The sequence below is a fragment of the Tinamus guttatus genome, unplaced genomic scaffold (genome assembly GCF_059628265.1).
Source record: "Tinamus guttatus ecotype Peru unplaced genomic scaffold, ASM5962826v1 Tinamus_guttatus_pri_ptg000515l, whole genome shotgun sequence".
NCBI lineage: Eukaryota > Metazoa > Chordata > Aves > Tinamiformes > Tinamidae > Tinamus > Tinamus guttatus.
In genome coordinates, this window is record NW_028289049.1 from 961,911 (window position 1) to 985,959 (window position 24,049).

At 49.0% G+C, this 24,049-nt stretch overlaps 1 protein-coding gene across 6 annotated transcripts in view; it reads left to right on the forward strand.

Moving 5' to 3' along the window:
* CAMTA1 (calmodulin binding transcription activator 1) overlaps positions 1 to 24,049 on the forward strand; it is a 161,290-nt gene that overhangs the window by 133,368 nt on the left and 3,873 nt on the right. For 2 of the 6 annotated variants that reach the window (XM_088533712.1, XM_088533716.1), the window contains 12 exons: positions 3,670 to 3,809; positions 4,056 to 4,252; positions 4,597 to 4,675; positions 5,470 to 5,785; positions 6,182 to 6,705; positions 8,247 to 8,434; positions 9,454 to 9,700; positions 10,155 to 10,226; positions 11,163 to 11,183; positions 13,810 to 14,003; positions 14,182 to 14,256; positions 17,826 to 17,856. In XM_088533712.1, the coding sequence (XP_088389838.1) occupies positions 3,670 to 3,809; positions 4,056 to 4,252; positions 4,597 to 4,675; positions 5,470 to 5,785; positions 6,182 to 6,705; positions 8,247 to 8,434; positions 9,454 to 9,700; positions 10,155 to 10,226; positions 11,163 to 11,183; positions 13,810 to 14,003; positions 14,182 to 14,256; positions 17,826 to 17,856 (2,084 nt within the window). The remainder of the gene's footprint in view (positions 1 to 3,669; positions 3,810 to 4,055; positions 4,253 to 4,596; positions 4,676 to 5,469; positions 5,786 to 6,181; positions 6,706 to 8,246; positions 8,435 to 9,453; positions 9,701 to 10,154; positions 10,227 to 11,162; positions 11,184 to 13,809; positions 14,004 to 14,181; positions 14,257 to 17,825; positions 17,857 to 24,049) is intronic. The other 4 variants (XM_088533714.1, XM_088533717.1, XM_088533713.1 and 1 more) reach the window with 3 other exon arrangements.

Here is a 24,049-nt window from a genome sequence, read left to right on the forward strand (position 1 = left end):
TTGACCCCAGGGAACTGGTTACAGAAACGTTGTATGTGGGGAATTTTGTCACTTCTGTCAGTCGTGGCCTTGTTCGAGCCGCTCACGCAGCAAGTTTAAGCACATGGAAGCGGCAGCGTGGGGCTGCTCTGCGCGCTGCCCCCAGCCCTTTGCTGCCTAGGGCTTCCCAGCGCCCCAGGCGCCGCAGAGGCTCCGTGTGTCCCCTCGCTGCGTGCTGGGCGCGTGGAGCTCCGCAGGGTTGGGCTCCGCTGCCCTGTTCGCCCGCGCGTGCGAGCGGCCTGCGCGCTGAGCAGCCTCTGCAGCCACCTGCGGGGAGCGCCCGTGTTCATGGGTGCGGGTTGAGAGCGCATCGGCTCCTGGTGTCTGACCTCCAGGCACCTCTTAGGTCGAGCAGGTCCCTGTGCTGCCTGGAAACTGGTAGTCCTGCCCTAAGTGCTCCCCAGGAGCACTGTCCCAGGGTCCGAATGGGCATACCTGGGGTTAGTCCCATTCACACCGCTGTCTGTTTCTGAAGAAAAGTTCCCAGTGTCTTTCCTTGTTTCCGTGTTTTCAGATGGGGATAGTGATACTGACAGACCTCCCCTGTAGTAACTTTGATCCTCTAAAGAGAAGTGTCCAGGAAGTGTTGAGTGTTCTTGGCTGCTCCATCAGGAAAGATGGGGACTTCCCTCTTTAAGGACAAAAGAGGTGACCTATAAAGGAAGTAAGAAAGAAAAAAAAAGTCTGGAAAATTGACACAAGTGTGGGGTCCACCCATTTCTGTTTGAAAACACTCTCAGTTAGAAAAAAAAGGGAAAAAAAAAAAAAGAAAACCAAAGGTTATCTTAACAGCATAAATCTGTACCTATGTGGAATCATTTTCTCTTGCTGCTCCAGACTGCACAGAAGAATTGCTCTCTTTCGACAACTAAATGGAGCAAGTCCCTGCAATAAGGAAGCATTGTAAAAGCCTGGAGCTTATTGCCCTACAGTAACAGTTTTTCGTACATTTCTTATTTTTAAAACAATGATACTTTCTGCGGTTGCAGCTGGAAACGCTGATACGAGACGTGGTGTGTGTTGCTTCTCGTAGCCGCCAGCGGAGCAGCGTTCCGCGTGCGCCCGCAGCCGGCGCCGCCGCTTCCCCTCCGGGAGCCCTCGCGGCCCCGGCGCACGGCGCGGCGAGAGGGCCGCGCGCCGCCGGCTGCGGACGTGCTCCGCATGGCAGCGGCGCAGAGGAGGCAGCGGCGCGGGCCGCACTGCAGCGCATTGCAGCACTGCCCCCACAAAGACCTGCCGGGAAAACGCGTCTCCTTGTGGCGCTCGGGGACAGGCCGCAGGGTGACAACAACCGACAGTACACGAGGACAGAGCTTTTCCTGCAGCGTTTCCTGCAATCAACACAGCAGCTGAGCTACTAATAAGGACCTAACGCTAGATAGGGGTGTTTGGACCAGGCAAGAGCAGCCAGTAGTGCGCCCGGCTCTGCCTGGGACCGGGTAGCTGCCCACGTGCCCCGCGCGCGCTGCAGGGCAGCCGGGGCATGGCGAGCTGCAGCCCTGCCTGCCGCGGGGAGCTCCCGGTGCTGCAGGACAACCAGGGCATGGCGAGCTGCAGCCCTGCCTGCCGCAGGGAGCTCCCGGTGCTGCGGGGCAGCCGGGGCATGGCGAGCTGCAGCCCTGCCTGCCGCAGGGAGCTCCCGGCGCTGCAGGACAACCAGGGCATGGCGAGCTGCAGCCCTGCCGCAGGGAGCTCCCGGCGCTGCAGGACAACCAGGGCATGGCGAGCTGCAGCCCTGCCTGCCACGGGGAGCTCCTGGCGCTGCAGGGCAGCCGGGGCATGGCGAGCTGCAGCCCTGCCTGCCGCGGGGAGCTCCCGGTGCTGCGGGGCAGCCGGGGCATGGCGAGCTGCAGCCCTGCCGCAGGGAGCTCCCGGCGCTGCAGGGCAGCCGGGGCATGGCGAGCTGCAGCCCTGCCTGCCGCGGGGAGCTCCCGGTGCTGCGGGGCAGCCGGGGCATGGCGAGCTGCAGCCCTGCCGCAGGGAGCTCCCGGCGCTGCAGGGCAGCCGGGGCATGGCGAGCTGCAGCCCTGCCTGCCGCAGGGAGCTCCCAGTGCTGCAGGGCAGCCGGGGCATGGCGAGCTGCAGCCCTGCCGCGGGGAGCTCCTGGCGCTGCAGGGCAGCCGGGGCATGGCGAGCTGCAGCCCTGCCTGCCGCGGGGAGCTCCCGGTGCTGCGGGGCAGCCGGGGCATGGCGAGCTGCAGCCCTGCCGCAGGGAGCTCCCGGCGCTGCAGGGCAGCCGGGGCATGGCGAGCTGCAGCCCTGCCTGCCGCAGGGAGCTCCCAGTGCTGCAGGGCAGCCGGGGCATGGCGAGCTGCAGCCCTGCCGCGGGGAGCTCCTGGCGCTGCAGGGCAGCCGGGGCATGGCGAGCTGCAGCCCTGCCTGCCGCGGGGAGCTCCCGGTGCTGCGGGGCAGCCGGGGCATGGCGAGCTGCAGCCCTGCCGCAGGGAGCTCCCGGCGCTGCAGGGCAGCCGGGGCATGGCGAGCTGCAGCCCTGCCTGCCGCAGGGAGCTCCCAGTGCTGCAGGGCAGCCGGGGCATGGCGAGCTGCAGCCCTGCCTGCCGCAGGGAGCTCCCGGTGCTGCGGGGCAGCCGGGGCATGGCGAGCTGCAGCCCTGCCTGCCGCGGGGCGCTGCGGGAGCTCCCGGTGCTGCAGGACAACCAGGGCATGGCGAGCTGCGGCCCTGCCTGCCGCAGGGAGCTCCCGGCGCGCTCTGCTCGCTGTCAGACCGCGGCAGCTTTGCAGGGGCAGGCAGTGGGTGTAGCCAGCGGACCTGAGCTGTCTCTTGCCACTGCTCTGCATATGGTCGCATATGCAAAGAGACTGGTGTCTGTCAAGTATTTTTTAATGCAAGTTGCATCTTCCTGGGTGAAGTATGTTGGATGCTTTGCCCATCAAGTCAGCAGGTTAAAGGGCCGTGCTGGAAGCAGTCGACAAGTTTGCTGAGCAGCAAGTAGTCCTGCAGCATCCCGGGGAGAGCTCTGTGTGGAAGCAGGTTGCTCAGAGAAGGCTTTCTCCTTTGAAACCTTGTCACTGTTTTCTTGCACAGATTGCCGTTACTGGGTCTGTTTCCAGCGTTGCTGGTGCTCTGCACTGCCCCATCGTGCCCACAGGTACAGAAGCCAGCTGGGACGAGTGTTGTATTTTCCCAGCAGCTTGTTGTATTCACTCCTAACATGACAGCAATGTTGACAGAATCCTCCCAAACCAAAAAAACTATCCCGTAGCGTGGATCCCCTATTATGCGTTAGGAAGAAACTATCTCTAGTCCATACAGTTGTAATGGAGGCAGGTAACATCTGTGGAGGGTGGCCTAGGCGCTGCAGCTTTTGCAGAAAGACCGTCCAGACATTTAACTTCTCGCCACACATCACCCTCCCGAAGCTTCTCCTGGGGGCCACAAGGCAAAAAGAGCCCTCTGTGTTGCTGCCCCTCAGACTGCATTGATCTGCCCTACACACAAAAGGTTTGGCTGAGCTGATCACTGCAGTGCTTTGGAAGGTGCTGCAGGGCAAGTCTGTTCCTGTGCGTTACCGAGTTGAGCAAATCTTTTGCATGATTCGCAGGCTTTTTCCAGTAGGCTGGAGCTCACTTTACATGCAAATATCTTGCTTCTGTCTGTCTTCAAACCAGATAACCAGTTCAGGATGTCGATATTGGAGCGACTGGAGCAAATGGAGAGGAGAATGGCTGAAATGACAGGATCCCAGCAGCACAAACAAGGAGCAGGAGGCGGGGGCAATGGGAGCGGGAGTGGAGGAACTCAGGTGCAGGTATGAACCGCGCTGTGCCCAGGCGCAGCAGCATTAGGCTTTCTGCCCAGAGTTTGTTTTTTGGGGGGTTGGAAAGGATTATAGTTTCTCTTAAAGACTGTGCCTAGGTTGTGGGTGTCCTTAATGACAATTCGCTTTCACTCCAATTTGCCACTGTCTCAGTATTTGTAAAAGTGACCGGTCACCTGCGTAGGGCAGGTTGCCGCTGCCCTCCGTGGCTGAACTGGGATGTGTGTGGTGTTGCAGTGCGTTTCTGGGACTGGGACACTGGGCAGCTGCTTTGAGAGCCGCGTAGTGGTGGTGTGCGAGAAGATGATGAGTCGTGCTTGCTGGGCAAAGTCCAAACACTTGATCCATTCAAAGACTTTCCGAGGAATGACACTGCTTCACCTAGCTGCTGCCCAGGGCTATGCTACACTGATCCAGACCCTCATCAAATGGCGGTAAGACCTGACCCTTTGGACTCTTGCGTTTCCATAAAGGCATCGCAGAAGCATGTATAAGCTGTCCTTGCTCCAGGCGTGCAGTTGTCCCTCACAAACAGTATCTTGTGTCCAGTATGAGAATTTGTCCTGTCCCCTTTTCTGGCAGGACCTGTCTCTCTCAAGAAAGAGAGTCTGGTTGCTGGATTTCTCATGCTTTTAGCCCTCCTCGTGCAGGCACCAGCTGCAGTAAATAGGTGTCATGGGCATGTATGGGCAACAACTTTGCGCTGTGCACTGAGTACAGCTGTAGCTCTAGGAAAATTCCTGACGCGTCTACAGAGCAACGTTTGTTCTCTCTGCAGCACCAAACATGCAGACAGCATTGATCTGGAGCTGGAAGTTGACCCTTTGAATGTGGATCACTTCTCCTGCACGCCTCTGGTAAGCAGGGAGAGTCTGAAGGATCCTCCTGAGGGCTATGGTGTCTTGTTTCTGTGGTGTGCTGTGTGCACGGAAGAGTTAGATGTTCCTTGTGTTTCTTTTATCGTAACATAAATGGTCGGGCATGGCACTGTCTGCTTCCCAGCGCTTTGCTGAGAGAGGCCACCAAGAATCCAAGCCATGGAGTAACTGGAGGAAAGGAAGCAGACAGGGTATATTTTTGAGAGGTCCTTACAGGCTTTCTGTCAAGTTGTCCTGCTTGACTGATGGGCTGTAGAGATTATGCAACATGCTCACCATGTCTTGGTCATTAGAACCATGAGGTCGTATTCACTGGGAATTCAAACAAAAAGCTTAAGTAGGCAGAACCAGAATACATCCCAATTTAGAGCAACGGAATGTTGAGCTTGCTGTTCCTTTCCTTTAGCTCTGTCTGCATGCCTCTGATCTCCAGGATTCCCACGTGCAAAGCTCTTCAGCCTCGGCAGTGATGCCAACATATTCTGCAGTTAGGAAAAATCCTACATTTTTTACTAAGTAAGAAATTGTTGGCCTCATTTGGCAGGTGACATCTCTCAAAGGAGAGAATAACGTCCTCTAATCCTCTCTTATGGCCCTGGGTATAGGAGGGACACTCTTAAAGGCCAGGTGATGATGTTGAAGCACACAGTGGTTTTTCACGTTCTGCTTGTAAGAATAATTTTTGTGTGAGTTGAAGACAAGACTTTCTTGCATTAGCAGGAAAGGAGCAAGAAGACCGGTCTCCTAGTGGGTCATTTCTGTGTCTTTTTTAGATGTGGGCATGTGCCCTGGGCCACATGGACGCAGCTGTTGTGCTGTACAAGTGGGACCGCCGAGCCATCTCTATTCCGGACTCCCTTGGGAGACTGCCCTTGGCTATTGCCCGCTCTCGGGGCCACGTAAAGCTGGCAGAGTGCCTAGAGCAGCTGCAGCGAGATGAACAGGCCCAGCTTGGGCAAAGTCCCAGACTTCAGTGCCCATCGAGCACAGATTCCAGTGCAGAGAACTGGGTGTCCCAGTGGCACAGTGAGCTTATTGCCTCTCAAGAGCCTCAGAAGGGAGTCACTGTGATTTCCAGTACAAACACAGGTAAAACAATCCTGAGGGTAAGTCCTGCTTTGCTGATGTGTGATGTGTTTTTTTTAAAAAAAAAAAAAAAAAAATCTGGTCCAAGGAGCTCACCTGAGTGCCTGGTGCCCCTTGCAACTCATCTATCCATGTTCTTTTTTTCTTTTGTGTCTCCCTGTCGTGCTCTGTACACTTGCATGACTATAGGGAAGAGGAGAGAAGGTCTCTTTAGAAAGATGCGTGTATTGAGAATGGTGGGGGTGGTACCCTCCCTGGGTGACGGTAGTGGCTTTTTCACGTGCCACTCTGTGCCTTAGCACATGGCTTGAGCTTCCACCTGCAGCAGGAGCTCTTGTACTTCCTACTGTGACCACATGGCACCTATTTCATTTTGACCATTGATCTGTTTGTTTCCAGAGCTGAGACGACCAAGATCTGAACCTTCCAGTTACTACAGCAGCGAGACTCAGAAAGATTACCCAGCACCCAAAAAGCATAAACTGAGCCCTGAGTATTTTCAAGCCCGGCAAGAGAAGCTGCTTTCCACAGCACTGAGCCTGGAACAACCGAGTGTCAGAAAGCAAAGCTCCAGCTCCAAGCAATCCACCACCGAGACAATCAGCCCCAGCGAAGGGATAAGGGACTATGGCCAGGAGCTCTCCCAGCACATCCCAGAAGTTACTGGGTACCGGGGCGCTGGCAGCCAAGAAGGAATCAAATGGAACCCAAAAGACATTTATATTGGTGTGTCTGCAGTGCAGGTGGCAGGGACCCAGAAGGGGGCTGCACTGGGGAAGGACACTGTAGCTCATCGGCTATGCCAGCGAGAGCAGATGAATGTGCTGATGATGACTGACAGGGAGATGGTGGATGCAGAGCTGTTGTCCTATAGGGACAATGTAGGGGAGGAGGACTGCTTACACCACATGGATGACTTGCAGGTAAACATAACCATAGCAGCAAGATCATCTGGCCTGAGAGCTCGCTCTCTCTCTCTCCATTAACCTCAGGGAACGTGGTAGCTGCACTAAGGAACATGAAACATAACTGTGAGAAGCTTCTGTGAAGGCCTTTTCGCTGTGTAGAGGCACAGCAGGCCCACTGAGCAGTGCTTTGTAGAAAGAGGCAGTAACTGCAGCGGCCTCATGCTTGCTCCCATTTCCAAGGGGCATCCTTTCAACCGGGGTGCAGGGCTGGCGGCATTTAGGCTCATGCACCAGCATACGCCGGGACAGCGTGCAGAAAGCACCAGATGCTCTGCAGGGGAGAGCTGTGGTAAGATACCACAGCTTGCAGATGGGTGTAGTTCAGAGATCCTGCCTCTTGCTTTGTGGATGGGGTTTGCTTGTTTGTATGGATTATATGTGGGGGGACAAAAAAAACTCTTGAGCAAGCAAGAGTCATGAGGAGTATGTGCAGCCTGTGAAGCCAGCCCGGCGCTCTCAGCAGAGCGCTTCACTCACTCGCACGTTGTGAGTGATCGTGTGTCAGTGATTGTAGATCAGTGGGGGACAAGGGGCACGTGTCAAGGGAAAAGAAGGCAACCCTCCTGCCTCCCCAGGCACGTTAGTAAAGGAGGTTAGCTGTAGCGATGGGTGAAGTAGATTCCTGCCAAACAGAAACTGCTTTTTCTTCGCTGTATTTCAAGCTCCTCATATGCTTGCTTTGGTGGGGGGGGAGGTTCAGCAGGATTCCTGATGAAGCTTGATCCCAGGGGTCACTAATTCACTGTCACTAATTTGCCTTTGTTGTTCTGTCACTCTGATTGCAAAGTCATGTCATAAAGACATGTTTACTACAGCAGAGCAAATATTGCGCAGCCTCAAGAATTTCAGCACATCTGTCCCTGGACACTGACTACCTAACAATGCGAGCGCCTTTTGGTGCCGATGTCTACAGGTGCTATTTCAGATTCCTGTGGCTGTCACTCTGCTTGGCCGCTGATTCATTTCCTGTCCTTCCCCTGGCCTCCTCCAGGAGAGAGCTGCAAAATGACTTTTCATTCGGAAACGAGATATTGACAACTGTCAGCAGCATACAGCAAAGGGTCATGGCATAGGTTCCTCATACACCTTTTCCAGGCCTCTTTTTCATCATGTGTAACTCTGCAGCACTCTCTTCAGAAGAGAAAAGCAAATGACCTTTGGTTAACAGTTTTTTTTCTGTAATGCTGAGAAAGACTGTAGTGCAGCTACCACCTAAGCAGATTCATAAACAAGTATTTAGATCCTTTGGGATAAAGGCCCCTGAAAGGCAGAATAGTTTATAAACTACCAGTGCTGATTAGGTGCTGCTGTACAGCACCAACGCACGGTTGGACTCGGTGATCTTGAAGGCCTTTTCCAACCGTAATGATTCTATGACTCTACTGCAGGTTTTGGGGACCCAGGGACAGGCTTGCTTCTCTCCCTGAGATGCAAACGTGGGTTGTAGCATGTAAGGATGCGGTTACCACATAGTGAATGTTTGCTCTCCGTTCCAGGTCAACATGATGACACTTGCAGAGCACATCATTGAAGCTACGCCTGACAGGATCAAGCGGGAGAATTTTGTGCCAATGGAGACACTGTTGGCGGAGAGAACGGACAGTACTGCCATGAGCACCACGATGAGCTGGCTGGCCAGTTACCTTGCTGATGTCGATCATCTGCCGAGTACTGCACAGATGAGGTTAGCAGCAGCTGAGGAACAGCTCTGGGTTTTCGGGGGATGTGAAGGCTGAGGGGCACGCACTGCTTCTGCAGCCTGCACGTGCTGCTTGGTGGGCCTCACCGCTCTCTCGCGCCTACACATAAGATTGCCAGTACACCTGCAAGCTTGTGGGGAGTGCAGGTGGCTGCAGCAAGCGGGCAGAAACACAAAGTTTCGCACTGAGAGCAGGTTTAAGCACTGCTGCCTAAACTGTCAGTGTCTGTGAGTGTCTGAACTCCCGGCGTGGTGAGCAGTTGTAATTCACTGACTTGAGTTAGCTGATGGCTGTGGGTCTGAAGCAAGGAAATGAAAATATGTAGCTTTCCCAGTGAGTGTCATGCAAGTTTTCATGTTGGGAAAGAGGTGAAAATGTGGCTAACAGAAGTTAAAAAAAAAACGGTTGAGAGAAATTGAATTGAGAAGTCCCTCTTTTGTCAGCAAAAAAAGAAATAGGTGAAATCTGTAGTAGGTAACAGCATATTCTGTAGTACTACAGTCAAAAATTTATAAAAATGCTGAAAGACCCACTAAATCTGAACTTCAGAGAAACATGTTTATTTTTACAGAAGAAAAAGGCAAACATTTATTTCATAGAGATATAAGCGCATTGCATGTGAATGCTGAACAGCAGACAGGCTTCTGTAGTGACAGAATAGTTGTGAGAAGAAAATAAACGTGAGATGTATACGCAGCAGTCAGTCTAAACTTGTCACTGAATTTCCATCTATCGGTCATCTCCCCATGTAAACCTTTTTACAAATGCTACATATGATAAGAGAGGAAGCACGTCTGAAAGTAGAGCAGAATCCTAGGGCCAGAGTTTGAGTTCTCTTCCATTGCCAAGCATAAGGAAGGTGGTGCAAGAGAGGAATTTGGGTTGGAGAGGTGTAGGGGAATGCGAGTCTCTCCCTTGAGCTTAGAAATGTTGTAGTTCTTATTTGTAATGCCAGTGCTGCTGGTTTGTGACCCAGTAATTCCTACTGTGATTGGTGTTTCAGAACTCTGTATAGTGAACCCCTGACCCCCTCTTCAAACACCAGCTTGAGCCCTGCAGGCTCACCGATCAGCGAAATAGCTTTTGAGAAACCCAGCCTTCCCTCGGCCGCAGACTGGTCCGAATTTCTGAGTGCATCCACCAGCGAGAAGGTAGAGAATGAGTTTGCACAGTTAACTCTGTCCGATCATGAGCAGAGAGAGCTCTATGAAGCTGCCAAACTCGTCCAGACAGTGTTCAGGAAATACAAGGTAAGTGGCTGGAGCATCCTATGTCTTTCTCTTTAAGTGGGAGACAGTCTAGTTTGTTAAGAAATAACATGTAGATAAGGGGTTGTATCCACTCCTAAGACAAAGAAAAGAGTTTCTACCATAACTTTTGCAATGCTTCTTGCATTCGCTTGTTGACATTTACTCAGCAACCAGCAAGCCATTATGTAGCATTCCCTCTGTGCTAGAGCACAGCAGTCCCAAAGTGTATCCTAAAAGTACATTCCAGAGGTGTCACTTGGGCACCTGCTTGGTAAACATCAATTTTGAGGGTTTGCCTCTTACATTCACTGTAAATGCCTGGAACAGAATTGGGTCACATACCCTGATGGATGAGATTTAGAAGTAGGAGCTCTTGAAGTGACTGTGAGGAGCTTATCTATCCTGTTTTGTTGGGGCAGTCTGAGTATTTAGTACTTCTTGCTTCTCTGCACAGGGCTGTCCTCTCCGGGAACAGCAAGAGGTGGCTGCTGCAGTCATTCAGCGTTGCTACCGAAAATACAAACAGGTAAATAAGGAAATGAGCTTCTTGAGGAAATACACACCATAGTGTCATGAATGCAGCCCTCTGTAATTGGAATTATGCCACTGTGTTTCTGTATGCCTTTCAATATGCAACACAGACTCCTCAGACCAAGTTAGAAGGGGAAGAAAATTTGGATCCTGTATCTAATCTCAGAGGGCACTTCCTTGAAAGGATTTTGTTTGTCATGATACCTTCATTTTTACTGTGAGATAGAGGAAACTGTTGTGTTTCATATTGGCCTATATATATGCTGTAATCTACTGAGACTGTTTTCTGACTAGTTGCTTGCCAAATTTCATTGTGAAATTGAAGTTGAGCCTCTGACAAGGGTGAAGATGAAAAAAATAGGCTGTTTCATTTTGCACGTGCCAAACTTTTAAACTGCAGAAAAATCTAATGTTTTAGGTTGATGCAAGTTGTTCCAGGACTGAGACTGTTCTCCAAACTATTTTAGAGAGGTGATTTTAGGCTGAGTTCTCAACCCCAGAAAAAGAAGATACTTTTTCCTTCCCCTACTGCTGCCCCCGCTTTATTTTTTGGCAGGTAGAGCCGACATCCTTCTCATGGTACCCCATCAGACTTAGGCTGTCTGATACCTCAAAGCACAGTACTTGAAATGAAAGATGAGATTCTTGTGCTGTTTTGCAACTTTCAAAATTAATTGTTTGGGAAGCCTTTCTGGTGCTAGTAGAGTGCATCACAATTGACCCTCAAACTGTCCTATAGCTGTCATTCTGAAGTGATGCTTCCATTGCAAGCAAAGTTAATACCTTTGAAAACCTGCTTGATAGAGTCTGTCTTGGATCCTGGAATCATTTCTTTTTGAAAGAAGATGGTTTGGGTTTTTTTTTTCTTTTTTTTTTCAAATCTTTATTTGCAGAACTAATATTAACCTTGTATTTTCTGTTTCTCCCTAAGCTTACTTGGATAGCCTTGAAGGTAATACAAATACAAACACTGTTTTGGAAACCATTCCCGTTGGGTCACAAGCTTTCACATTCCGTAGAAACCAGGAGAAGCTGGCATTTAGTGCAATGCTTTAAGAGTATCCACTGGTAAATGCCTGTGGTAGCTGAAGCACTGTGACAAATCAAACCCCTTTTGGGAGTTAGGCAGATGCTGCTGTGCCACAGCACATCAGCAGAAAAATAATATTAATTTTAAAAAGAAAAAGATCTCCTGCTTCTACAGGTGCCTCACAAAGCAGTGCTGGGCTGAGGAGGGGGGGTTCTGAAGTCTGTTTCCAGAGGACAGACCTTCTTTTGTTGTTGCTCTTAGGCTTTCCAAGGGAGCATTCACATGCCACCCATGCAGCAGTGTTAGTAGCGTTCTGCCTGCCTGTGAAAATATTTTGAAAGTCCACCTGTAAAATACCTGTGCTCAGACTTCTTGAGATCACCCTCATGTACATTGCTGCTCATACTGGAGACACAGGTGTTAATGCCAGTCTTAAATTGTGCATGATGAATAACTTTCTCCTGTAAAGAAGGATTTACCAGCAGTGCAACATCTTGCTCTAACCAGATATTGGAATCAGCTCAGCTTTTCTCAAAGCTATCTTGGGCACAAGGCATGCTCTCTCTGGAGAGAAACTCCCCAGGGGCGTTTTTTTATCCTCAGCTTCCTCACACACTGTGGTTTTATACCCATCGAAATACTATTATATTAGGGCAAGTGAACCAAGCTTTCCTGGGGCCCCTCTACTAGCTGGGCCTCACTTCTGCATGGAGACTAGGTGCTATTTGCCTTTATCCCTTCCCAGTGGGAAGGAAGAGGAGTAGGAGAGGGAATTTGGGCAGTCATGGATGGACCACGGTCTCAGTACCTGAGTAGCTGATATCTTGAATGCAAACATACTGGGGTGTAGTGTGTGCAGAGACTCTGCTTTTCTCTTTCACATGCCTGAGTCCTCTGTTATGTTACTGTACTATTGAGGTCAGCACAGACTTAGGTTGGTAGATTTGAACAGCCATGGCTTACATCACTGTTTCATCTTTGAACCCTTCTGTTCAACCTTTGAACCCTTCTGTTCAGGGGTTTGTAACTCAGCCACAGAAGTCCTCTCTGGGCTAAAAACTGGAAGGAAAACCATGATCAGCCTATGAGTAGGCTTATTTATAAACGACAGTCTAGTCCGTTTATCGAAAAATGTTTAAAAGCAAAAGCAGCAAAACAAAACCAATGCAAATAAATAATGACAAAATAAAACTGTACCTAATGACTGCTTCAATTCCAAAATGTGAAATTTGGTAAATGGTGGTCTGTAATGGTATCAGAGAGTCTTTTGCTTGACTTGGATTCTGGGTTGTTGTTTTATTTTGTTTTTTCCTCCTTCAAATAGACAAACATCAGTTTTCAAGCACTCCGTTAAGCTACTTTAGGACAGTGCCCAGTGCAGAGCAGTGTCTGCTGTGTCTGTGTCTCGGCAGTCTTCTGATAAAATGAGCAGGAAGTCATAGCTGGTAAACTGTCCAGGAACAACAGATACTAACGTGTTAGAATTCCTAAAATAAGGTCAGCAAACACTGAAAACATCTGTCATAGTATTAGTTCAGAGGTGCAAACGCAACCTGCATAAAGTATTCTAGATCTTTGTTTATCTTTAATAAAGGTGACCTTTAAAAATATGTATGAATGCATAATCATTAAAAAGACCCTTTCACGTAACTTGGCTTCGATAGTGGACTTGTGTGACTAAATGATTTTCTTTAAGTTGGAGTAATATGCCATTCCATCTGAAATGCTTAGATGTAAGAGGCTGTATGAGCAATCAAGAGTTGCAGCACTGTTCTGTAGCATAGAAACAAGAGTGACACTGTTCAAGCTGGCTATTCAAAGTTAATTGCCATAAGAAAGTGAAATGCACATGTGAACAGCAAACTAGGTTCTTTAAAAATCTCTTCTAAAGCTTTTTGTTTTCTCTAAGAAAGCATGCCACGTTGTATTTTCCTTTATTTCACTTGTTGATATTTTGGAATAGTCGTTCATGCTGCGTTCCCTGTACAGTTACTTAGCTGGGCATAATTTGCTGTTGTTGGTTTGATTCTTGACAACCAATGGCTACGTGGAATGGAGTCTTAACGGTGTTCTGAACCTTCTAATTAGTTTTGCTGCATGGAAAGGAAAAAAATAGTTCCTCTAAATTAAGTTAATTAGTTTGTCTAATTCAGACCCACTTCAGTACAAATACAGAGCAATATAGACATGACTCAGGATCAACTCCAGTCTTTCTGAGGTTGCTTGTAAGTCGAGCACAGCTGGATCTGCTCAACATTACCGTGCACTTGCACAGCTTCTGCCAGCTAGTTATTAAACCCAATCCCATCAAGCTATTCCGTTGCAAAACAATTACTTGCTTACCTGATGCAGATTAGGTTCTGCACCTAATTTCAGCGTTGTTCAGATTTTTGTAGCCCATTTCTCAGTCAGTTCCCAACCAGGCAGTAGATGCTCATTGGCTGCTCATTGTGTCTTAGTGGCTCAAGAGTCTTTCACCACAGGAACCATCCTCTTGTTCGTTTTACTGGAGTGCCTTAGCTCGTTTGTTTGTTTGTTTCTCTTGTAGTATGCACTTTATAAAAAGATGACGCAAGCTGCCATTCTTATCCAGAGCAAATTCCGAAGCTATTATGAGCAGAAGAAATTCCAACAGAGCCGACGAGCTGCAATGCTAATCCAGCAGTACTATCGCAGCTACAAAGAATGTGGGAAAAGGAGGCAAAACCGTCGAGCAGCTGCCATTGTTCAGCAGAAACTCAGGTGAGCTCACAGGCTGTTACACCCTGCCGGGATCTTTATATAGTGCTGATTAGGCAGGGCTGTGCTGGCTAAAGGCCAGTGAAACAAGGACAGGAGTTCATAGAGTGCTTATTTTCATATTTAGCACTCTTCTACCCAGTCTTGCCCATGCCTTGATGTTTTCTTTTCTTCTGTTTAGAAGCAGTCTGCTCACCAAGAAGCAGGATCAAGCTGCTCGCAAGATTATGCGTTTTTTACGACGCTGCCGCCACAGGTATTAGATGATTTTTTTATTATTATTGTTCATTTCTGAGCTTCCTTAGAGTATGTATATCCAAATGCCTTAGCGATAGTTGCAGCATAAAGGACAACAGATGAGCTCACTACAGATCTTTTAATCAAGTAGCAAAGCTCAGCTGTTTTCAAGACACGCTGGCAAAAAGGAAATCTGTTAGGACTGTTGCTAAAAGAGAATTATCGTGTTCAGCTCCATTCCAGGTAAAGCTGCCCAAGTTGCGCTGGGCAGATACAGAATAAGGAAACTTGGAGCAAACTTCAGCAAAGCAAGGCATGTGACTTCTAAGGTCGGGCTTGAGGAAGTCTGAAAGAAAAAGTTCACTGAATGATAGCTGGTTAGTTCGTAATTGCTAAACAGGCCTACACGCTGCACACAGTGTTCTTGGTTCGTGGTGAAAGCACAAAACACCACAACATCTGTTGTACATTGGAAGTGGTTTTAATGGTAGAGTCTCATCAAAGATGGGCTCCTTTGAATGTGGAGAGGTGGAATGTGCCAGCCGAACAGCAGATAACTTATCTCAAATGCTAGTTGCCCCACAGTTGCCCCCGGGAACGTGGGGGTGCAGCCAGAGGCATGGACGTGAATCATCTCCTGCTCGCATGGGAAGCTGAGTGCGATGGCTCCAGTGCTCGCTGGCAACATGTGGCAGCGAGCTCTCCTGTACCAGTGCTCCTCTCTCTGCAGCTAATGATGTGTTACTGAGAGAGTCCTGTGTATGATTAGACTGCAGACTGCAACATTACATAGGCAAAAGCGAATTCAGATGTTTTTTACCCAGCTCCCTCCATTCTCACCACACATGCATTTCATCCACCAACAGCACGCGGGAGCTGTTCAGACGCAATGCCTGCTGTATTTTGAAGCATGTGTAGTACAGCCTGGTGATGTTTGAACAAACTGAGCTCAGAGAGGCAGGTTTGATAAGGGGCACTGCTTTTAGGAACAGACTCGGTCCTTTTTGGAGAGTTCAGAGCTGTGGTTTGCAGGAAGTTAGTGTAGCTCAGGTTGTGGAAGGAAATCTTACAGGCAGGTTCAGCGGGAAGTAGCACATGTGGACAAAAAAGAGGGCTTTGTGGTTGCCAGACCAATTTCAAATGCACCCGAAACAGCCACAGGATTTCATGAAGAAGCAGAGGTGGCTTCTTGCTCTCAGCAAGGCAGGTGGATGGCTTGAAGGGTTCATTTTCTGGTTCCTAAGGCAGTTTGTCCCTTTGAAGCAGACAGAGACTCCAGCCTTTTGTGTCCTCTGACATCTGCTTGATACCAGGTCGTCCCTTGTGAAGCGATAGCCTTTTCCCACCTGTGGGAGTTCTGGAGTCAAACGGCCAGAGGCTCTTAAACATGTGCACCCACAGAGTCTCTGTAACTAGCCCCATCACTGGATTTCACAGTGCTTTGCAGGATGCACCACAGCTTTAAACTGTGCTCAGAGAAGTCTCCACCTGCCTGGTAACCTAGACTCTCCAGGGCTTAAATTGCCTGCGATTCCAGCAGCTTTTCTTTCTTAACTCAGCAACTTCCTCTTTCTCAGCATCTCCCGCTTCCTTTCTAGAGCGAGACCCACTCATTCCATCGGTCACGTTTGCAAGGGAGGCCCTTCCCTTTCCCTGTAGCTTGATCCATTCTCTCTGCAGCAGAGTGGTTGCTGCTGCTGGGCATCTCTGGAGAAAGATAAAGGTCTTGGATATTCTTGGATATCCTTAGGTAAGAAATCAAATCAAGGAGGAGGTAAAATCCCTGTCTTTACCTTGCACTGCAGACTACTAGAGTTTCTGCAACAGCACAAAGGAAGCAGTTATGTTTCCACTGAAGATGGAACTGCGTTTCAAAACTGCAGTGCTTTTCCTTCTGAACAGAAAATAATCACATGCTTATGTTTCTGTAATTTCTCCAACAAAAAAAAAACAAGGTCAAATAGATTCTTCTCTCTCTTTCTCTCTCTTTTTTTTTGCCTCCTGTTTTTTCTTCTAGTATTTGCCAGTGCCAGAACACTCGCAGGATAAAATTTGTCTCAATTATTAATATCAATAATGCTAAGACTGTAAATTTCTGGGTTTTTATCCACAACTCTATCCTTGGTCCAGTAAGCAATTCTTTACTAGCATGGGGGTTGGACCAGATCATCTCTAAAGGTCCTTTCCAACCTTAGGGATTCTGTGATTCTATGTTACTCTGTAGCCTTTATCACCAATTGCTCAGGGATTTTCCCAGCAACCACATGGTTTTTTGTTGTTGTTGTTCCTGTTTTTTTTTCTGTTTTATCAAAGGCTCCTTTAAGCAACTTCTGAAACATCCCTTTCTGTTAGCATTCAGAACAACTTAAATGGTTTTCGTGTCCTGTTTTGTTATCTTTTTATCAATAATCTTATTGGTGCAAATATTCAGTAGAGCAAACGTGATGTGTATCAGCTTGAGGCTCCAGGGCAGTGTTCCTAGTCTTGTTGGTCTCCGTTTTCTGATCTCTTGAACCTACTCTTGTTGCCTGGTCAGATGCAATTTCAGATGCTTTGAAACAGTTAATGCCCCAAGGCTGAGGCTCTCTTAGTAAAGACTGTGTAGAAATTGCTGAAAATCAGAAAAGACCCAGAAGTTTGGACTGGCTGTATTGCTACAGAAAGCCAAGGTGTTGGAGTTCTAATAGCTGGATATTAGCAGGCATTGGGGTAGCAAGTGTAGTCATTCATCAGCAGCAGTCATGATCAGGGATGTATGGATTTCATTTGGTCTTGAAAAAGTGTGTATTTATCCATCCGTTGTCATATTCTCAAAAATCTGGTGAAAAAACATGCATCCGCCATAACATGGTACCACCCCGCCTGCTCGATCACGAAGTGCTGTTCGCAAGACGAGAGGAGCGACGCTCCTGGCCTCGCAGGGCTGCCGAGCCCGGGCGGCTGCGCGCGGGCTCCCACCGGCTTCCCGGCCGGGATCCTTCCCTCGCTGCGAGCAGACCGCTTTTCCAGAGGCGGCCGAGGGGCTCTGTGCGAGTGGCTCTGACAGCGCTCCGCCTCCCGAGCGCTTCCCAAAGAGGAATCCTTCAGAGCTGTAAGGAAAAGCGAGAGCTCTGAAGGGGCTCTGGGCTAGCTGAGCTGAATCCACATGTGCTCCATTCCGTCATCTTTCAATGACGTTTAATTTCCTCTTCCGTGTCCAATTCGTATGAAAATTTTACTTCCCTGAGAGACAGTGGCTATACCACTGCTAGGCTGTGATTGTGATCCATAGTGTTTTCTTGCGGAGGAGTGTTTGGACTGAGATAGAGAAGACAGTCGCTGCAAGGGAAGGCTGGATGCGGCTGGAAATACCACCAGGATGACGGGATTGGTTTTATTTTACCTATTTATTTCCCGCCTTAAAATACGTAAACGCAGGACGGTGCTTTACCTCCCGGTAAGGAGGAGGCAGGAGGTGGGAAGGGGTCTTTCTCTCCAGGCAAGCACGCGTGTGCGTCTCCTCCTCCTCCCTGACGTGCAGCTGTTGGTAAGGAACCGTTTCTGCCGCGTTGTGCTAATAGCTCTTTGGTATTGTTTTGCTGTCTGAAGCCCTCTGGTGGACCATAGGCTGTACAAAAGGGTGAGTGTAGCTGCCTGCTAGCCAGTTTCTCTCTTCCATTTTAAGTATTTTTGCTTTCTGCTTGCTTGCATGGGGCTGCAGCCAGATATGCCAGTAAGTTTCACCTCCATAAATTATATGAAACAGAATCTTGTATAAACTAACCCTACTGCAATGACTAACACTGCTGCTTTTATAACAGGACAGAGCTCCACGGTAGATGTTACCAGTGCATGAAAAAAAGGACCTGTTTATTCATCATGGGCATGCTTAGAAGGTGGTGTTGATGGGCAATTTTGTAGCATCCACAATGGTTATCAGTGGATTTTGGAACTTGAGTGAGTCTGCAGTGACACATGCTCAATGAGTAATTATGCCCTCTATATATAATAAGAACGTGACAGTATTCATGCTAGATTTTTGGAAGTGCTCTGCAGATGCAGCATACACTAGATGGGTATTTGTATCTGCCTGAGCCAGTGATAGGGAAGAGCTCTTCCCACTGCACTTTACTGTGAAAGACGGTAAGCTCCAATTCTTACCTCCTAGAATTTGGTCTTAGGTAAGTTACGTGTCTGTTTGCTTTTCAAAGATCATCTCTTTGCCAGCTGCTTCTCTCAGCTGCTTATCTTGATCTACAAAGAAGAAAGAAAACGCTGAAATGAAGATACTGTAATTGCAGTACAGTAACTCAGCAGTTTCCAGAACTGCCTAGGGAGCTTCTGCAGAGAGTCTCCTCCTCGGATTAAAACAAGTCCACTCACGTCCGTGATCTGCCACGTCAGTGCGCTGGTTCGCTCCCTGCTGCTGGGCGAGAACAGACCCCGGCGCTCCCGTGCAGGTCCTGCTCCCCGCGGAGAAGGGAACGCTTTAGTTTTCCGGACACGCGTGCCGGAGCTGTCAGCAGGGACTGCTCTGTGCCGCCTTGGGTGCTCGGGAGGCTCCAGGGCAACAGGTTGAGCTTCTCTGGCAAAAGCCGAAGTTTGAGAAACACCTTTTGTTTTGTTATTACTACTATTTCAGAGAGAAACAGGAGGCAGAGGGAGGGATCACTTGGATACCCGCTCCATGTAGCGTTCAGCGTGGAAAAGTCCCCTGGAGGCATTACTACTGGATTGACTGCTTTGCTTAATGAAGCAGTGGCTGGTAACATTTCTTTCAAAAGTGTGACTTTCCTATCTTCAGCTTTGTGTAGGTAGCGATGTGTGTTCTTCACTCTTGACAACCGAAGCAAAATTTGGATTAAATGGGAGCAAAGGCCTAGATGTGCCCTAACTGTTTCAGTGCTTCGGTTTCTTGCATCTTGCCCAGTCAGAGGAAGAGAAACATCCTTAATTGCAGGGACACCAACATAGTGAAGCTGCTAGCTGGAAAACCGTGCCTCAAGTTCATGGCTCTTGTGATCATGTGCTTTATTCTAGTACTAGCTTTACAACTAATGTAGGTTTATTCAAGAACTGTGTTCTCTTAATGGTGGACTGACCAGGTCATTTATATTTACTATGAGATGCTTTGTGTATTATATAATCAGTGCTGCTAATTTTTGGCCTAGACTGGGGCGTCTGGTGTGTAAAGCCTCTTGAAGAAGCTGTAATTGGGTTTAGAAAAATACAATCCACTGTAAGTAACTGAAAGAAAAAAAATGGATGTTATTCGATGAATCAACCTCTCTCCATTGTTAAGATATAAATAAGTGTTCTGTTTTGCTTTCTAACAAAAGCAGCCGTCTTTACTGTCTGGATCAGTTACCTTGTGCAGGGGGCATTAATGAATACTAGAGATGAGGATGCCGGTTTTTCATTTATTACCGTTGCCCCTCGGGCCCTGCGCTGCAGGGCAGAGGTGCTCGGATCTGGCCCAGCAGGACACCCTTCCAGAACCTCCCGGGACGCAGACACCCGGATCCTGGGAGTCCAGCGTTGGCGGGTTTTGCCATGAGTGGCCTCTGTAGCTTGGCATAGGCAGGGAAGTTGGCCAGTTGCTGCTCCTAGGAGGCAGCTCAAAGGGCTTGGTTAGATACGAACCAAAGGCAGCGGGAGCTTCAGCTGGGTGTTATTCGAATTGAATGCGGGTTCACACCTCTCCTATCCCGAATTCCATAAACAGTAACAGACCAACAGTTAAAGCTGGTCTTGGAAGCTGCTCCTTGGAAGTAGCTGAAGATACTGAGAAAAATGGGCTATGCTGCAATTTTCTCTAGCCAGTGACAAGAGCATAAGTGGGCCCAGGTGCAGGGAGGTTGTGGGGTCTCCTCCCTGGACACCCTCAGGAGGCGCCGAGCGCGGTACCAGCCACCGCGCTCGGGGTGGCCCCGCTCGAGCAGGCGGGCGATGCCAGGTCGTGCGCAGGCCTTCGATCCTCAACCGCTCGGTGATGCCGTGAAAAGGCTCATGTAGCTCCCAGCAGACAAACAAGAATCCACCTCGGTGTACTTTATAGTGGTCTCTCTTGAGCTGTACTGCTGCTGACCTTGGAAGCTTTTCCAAAGAAAATGTGGGAATCCAGTTCTGTTTCATAGTTGAAATGCCGTGCAGAGCAGTCCCTGACCCCCTGTGCTGGTGACCCAGGTGTTCTCATGATCTAGCCGGTGGGTTTCATGGTCCCAGAGCACTGATGATCAAAAGCTGTCCTAGATGCACCGGTGCAGTTTTCCGTACTAAAGAGCATTTGGTTTTGCTTTCAGATGATATTTCCATTAGACTTAACTGTGCTTTCTCCAGTCATTTGGGAAAAGTAAGCAATGAGATCTCAAAAAGTACATCAGCTGCTGTTCTGCCAAAGGTTGCTTATTATGGCAAACGCTTCTTTGAGCTTTGAGTTCCTGCAGCAACGTGTGTGCATACAGCGTCTGCGTGCATGCAGGTATTAAAAAATAAATGAACAGATACCTCTGGGCCCTCTGACCCACAGAAGCTGATGTGTCCATACGTGCTGCAAGGATGCATGCGCACGTTTGTGCATTAAATTCGTGTCTTCTGTACTCTGACACTGCGCTTATTTAGCCTGCCTCAGTGAATACATGGTCAGGGCATTTGCTTCCAACTTTCAGTTTAAAACCTCTTTTCTAATTCAATTTCATGAATTTTTATGGATTTATTTGGCTTATATCATACCAGAATTAGAAAAGAGCAGGGCAGGAGGAGGGGATTATTGGCTGGCCTAAGCGAGACCAAACTTTCTATCCTTTGGCAGCAGAAATGAGAAGACTTTCTAGGAAAAACAAATCAAGTTATCGCCCTTAAGTAATAACTTTTGTCTCAGAGAAACCTGCTCCAGTGGATGTATTTCAGCTGACCACAGTGCCCACTCCGTTCATTGGTTAAACTTACCTGTTGTAACTATAACCCCCCTCAGAGGAGAGCCGTGTTCGGAGTGTGAGTGTTGGCTGTAAGCACAACACGGCACCCGGAGCCTTCCTGACGGGTTCTCGGCACGCTGGGGATCTGGGACGAATGCAAGGAGCAAGTCTTCCTCAGGCTGTTAATTAGCCAGTCGCTTTCTGCCTGCAGCGAAACTTCTGTCTGCTGTGGAGCAGAAAAAGCGAGGTTGTAATTATCTGTGATCGTTAATAATAAAGACTATAATAATTTATGGCAGCTTTCTATTATAGGTAGATCCCCTTTCCCCTACCCCTTGTTTACGTTTGATTAAATGCTGCTCTCTGGCTTGGGGAGAGTGCATGTAACATCAGAAGTCAGTTCCTCTGGTAAGTACAGCTTCATTTCATACCTGAATAAGAAATGCAGGGTATATTTTATTGCTCCTTGCAGACCCTTCCCTCTCTCGGCATTTCATCAGTAAACTATGTCCTGCCCTCATGCAACTAGCACTTCTATTTTTGGTTTGTTTTTAATACGTGCTATCCAGCAGCCATTGTGTTTTAAGCACTCAGGTTCTTATGCCTCTTAAGAGGGGAAGATTATAAGGGACCAAGAAGTCCCTTCTTTGGTTGTATTCAGGAGAATGTGAGAAAATGTCAGGTCGGAATGTGCATCACTGTGCCTGCAGCAAAAGTTTTCTAGGTAACTTTTTTTACCTCTTGCAGGGGCTGAATGTATTTGGAGCGTAAATGTGCGTGTTAAATTGCAGACCGTGTTCTCTGGGGTGTCGCTCTTATTGGGCCTTTCCGTCTTTTTTGTTTTGCAACCCAAATGAGATATCTGGAAAAAGGCAAGAGCTCCTTTTTCTTAAATGCCTCACAAGCCATTTCCGCTCTCAGAGCAGCAGGTAACTCGCCAGCTCCCAGTGCACCCTGTCCTTTATATTGATCTTCAGCAATGCCAGAACTGGTTTGCTACAACGCTCACGGATTCATTAAACATTTCCCTGGCTGGGCACCATGTAGTACATCTTAAGAAGTGGCTTTGTGCTACGCTGTACCCATGAAGCCGTCGTTTGCTGTTCCCCTTTCTAAGTAGGCCTAATTCATGTACTCGCCCCCATACGGGACTCGAGGCGGGGAAGAAAAAAAGCCCAAATCCGCAAAGCTGCTGCTCGCTCCCGGGGAGTGAGCTGCTCTCTGCATCGTTTCAGCACGCGAGGACGCCACGTCCCGAGATGTCCCAAGCGAGTGACACGGTTCAAAGGGCAGGAGCTTGGTCTGGCCGTGGCAGTCTGGGAACTGGGACGTAGCTCCGGAGTGTCGGGATTTGACGCTGGTGGTCCGAGGACTCTTCGGCTCCCTTTGAGTGAGCCGGCACCGCGGCAGCGAGCAGGACAGCTTAGCAGTGGTCACTCTAGCGCTCGGACATCTTCCGCCCATCGGCTCTGGGGCCGCGAGCAGCCTCGTCCCTCAGAGACGCTTTCCATCTCGAGGGAACCGGTTTTGTGGAGGGTTTTGCTTGAGGCTCTATCCCTGCAGAGAGCAATGTGCTGACTCCACAGTCCTGTGCGAGTTTGCAGGAGCTACCGCAGTAGGATGGCGCATCTCCTTGTCTGCGGTCTCGTAACAGCCAGAGCCCAGTGCCCGTGGCCGTGCGCTCCGATTCGCAGCCAGGCCTTCCACAGGGATCCCGGGCAGTGCCCGTGCAGCCCTGCTGAGGTTCGCTCGCCATCCACCAGCATGTGGCCTGCTGGTGTTATGTGCTCTCAGCCTTCTCGTTTTCTGCTTTTTTTTTTTTTTTTTTTTTTTTTTTTTTGTTACTAGTATTTTTTATATTAAAAATCAAGTCTCACTGTAAGTTCACTGTAAGCCTGCCAAACCGGAGTGGAAATGTCATCACTAGGAACATCCTTCTGTGAACTGCTTTGTAGAACTCAATCACATTCTTTTCCTTAGCGTGGGTTGATATTAATGCTTGTAACTGTAAATGCCGCACTTTTCTTTCTCACCTGAATTTAAGTGTGGAAAAATACGAGAGAAGTAGATAGTCTCCTGGGGCGAAGGCGCTGTGATATTTCCTTCAGAGCTGTGCTAGCAGCCCTTACCCAGCAAATTACTATTTTTAAGGGTCATTTTTTGTCCAAAGAATTTGTCTGGCTAGATCATATTTAACTACTTTTGAGAAGTTTTTGTTTGGGGGTTTATCATTACTACACTGAGCTAAAGATAAAATACTGAAGAGACAATGCTGACACTTCCTATCGCTGTTACTGAATCACATGAGGCTGCCACTGATGAAGAAACTTCCTCAAAAAGGTGTAAAATGAGATCTCAAAGCCTGCGTGTCCTTTGAGACACAGGAAAGGCTACAGCACAGGCTATCCACTGAAGAACTAATGGGTTGAAAATATTCAGTATTGGGTTGTCTTGGTAAAGCAATTCGGTGTGTTGTCTAGAAAGACAGTTATTTTAAATGGCAAATTAAGCAGATGGCCTCAGTCTTGTGTATAGCTTAATGAACACGCTGCCTCTGATGGTTCCTGTTCAGCAATGCTTTGGGGAAGAAGCAGGGCTTTTAAAACCCTGGAGTTCTTCCCACACGTCCCTGTGGCCGTGCCGAGGGCCCCTCGGGGGCGCCTGGGCTCCCTCGCGCTGCCGCGCGGGCGCAGAGCGCGTCCGGCTCCCGAGGCCGCGGGTCTGCGCGCCGCCCGGCAGGGCCTTGCAAGGGGCCCCCAGCGCCGGCCTGCCTTGTCCTTTAAAATGCAGGAGTAGGAATGCTGACCAGGCAGGTTAGTCTAGCACAAATGTGGGAGGTTAATAACTCTGATCATCACCTAGAATCACCTAGAAGCTGGCTGCTAGTGCAGTTGTTTCAAGCAGTTGCAGACTAAG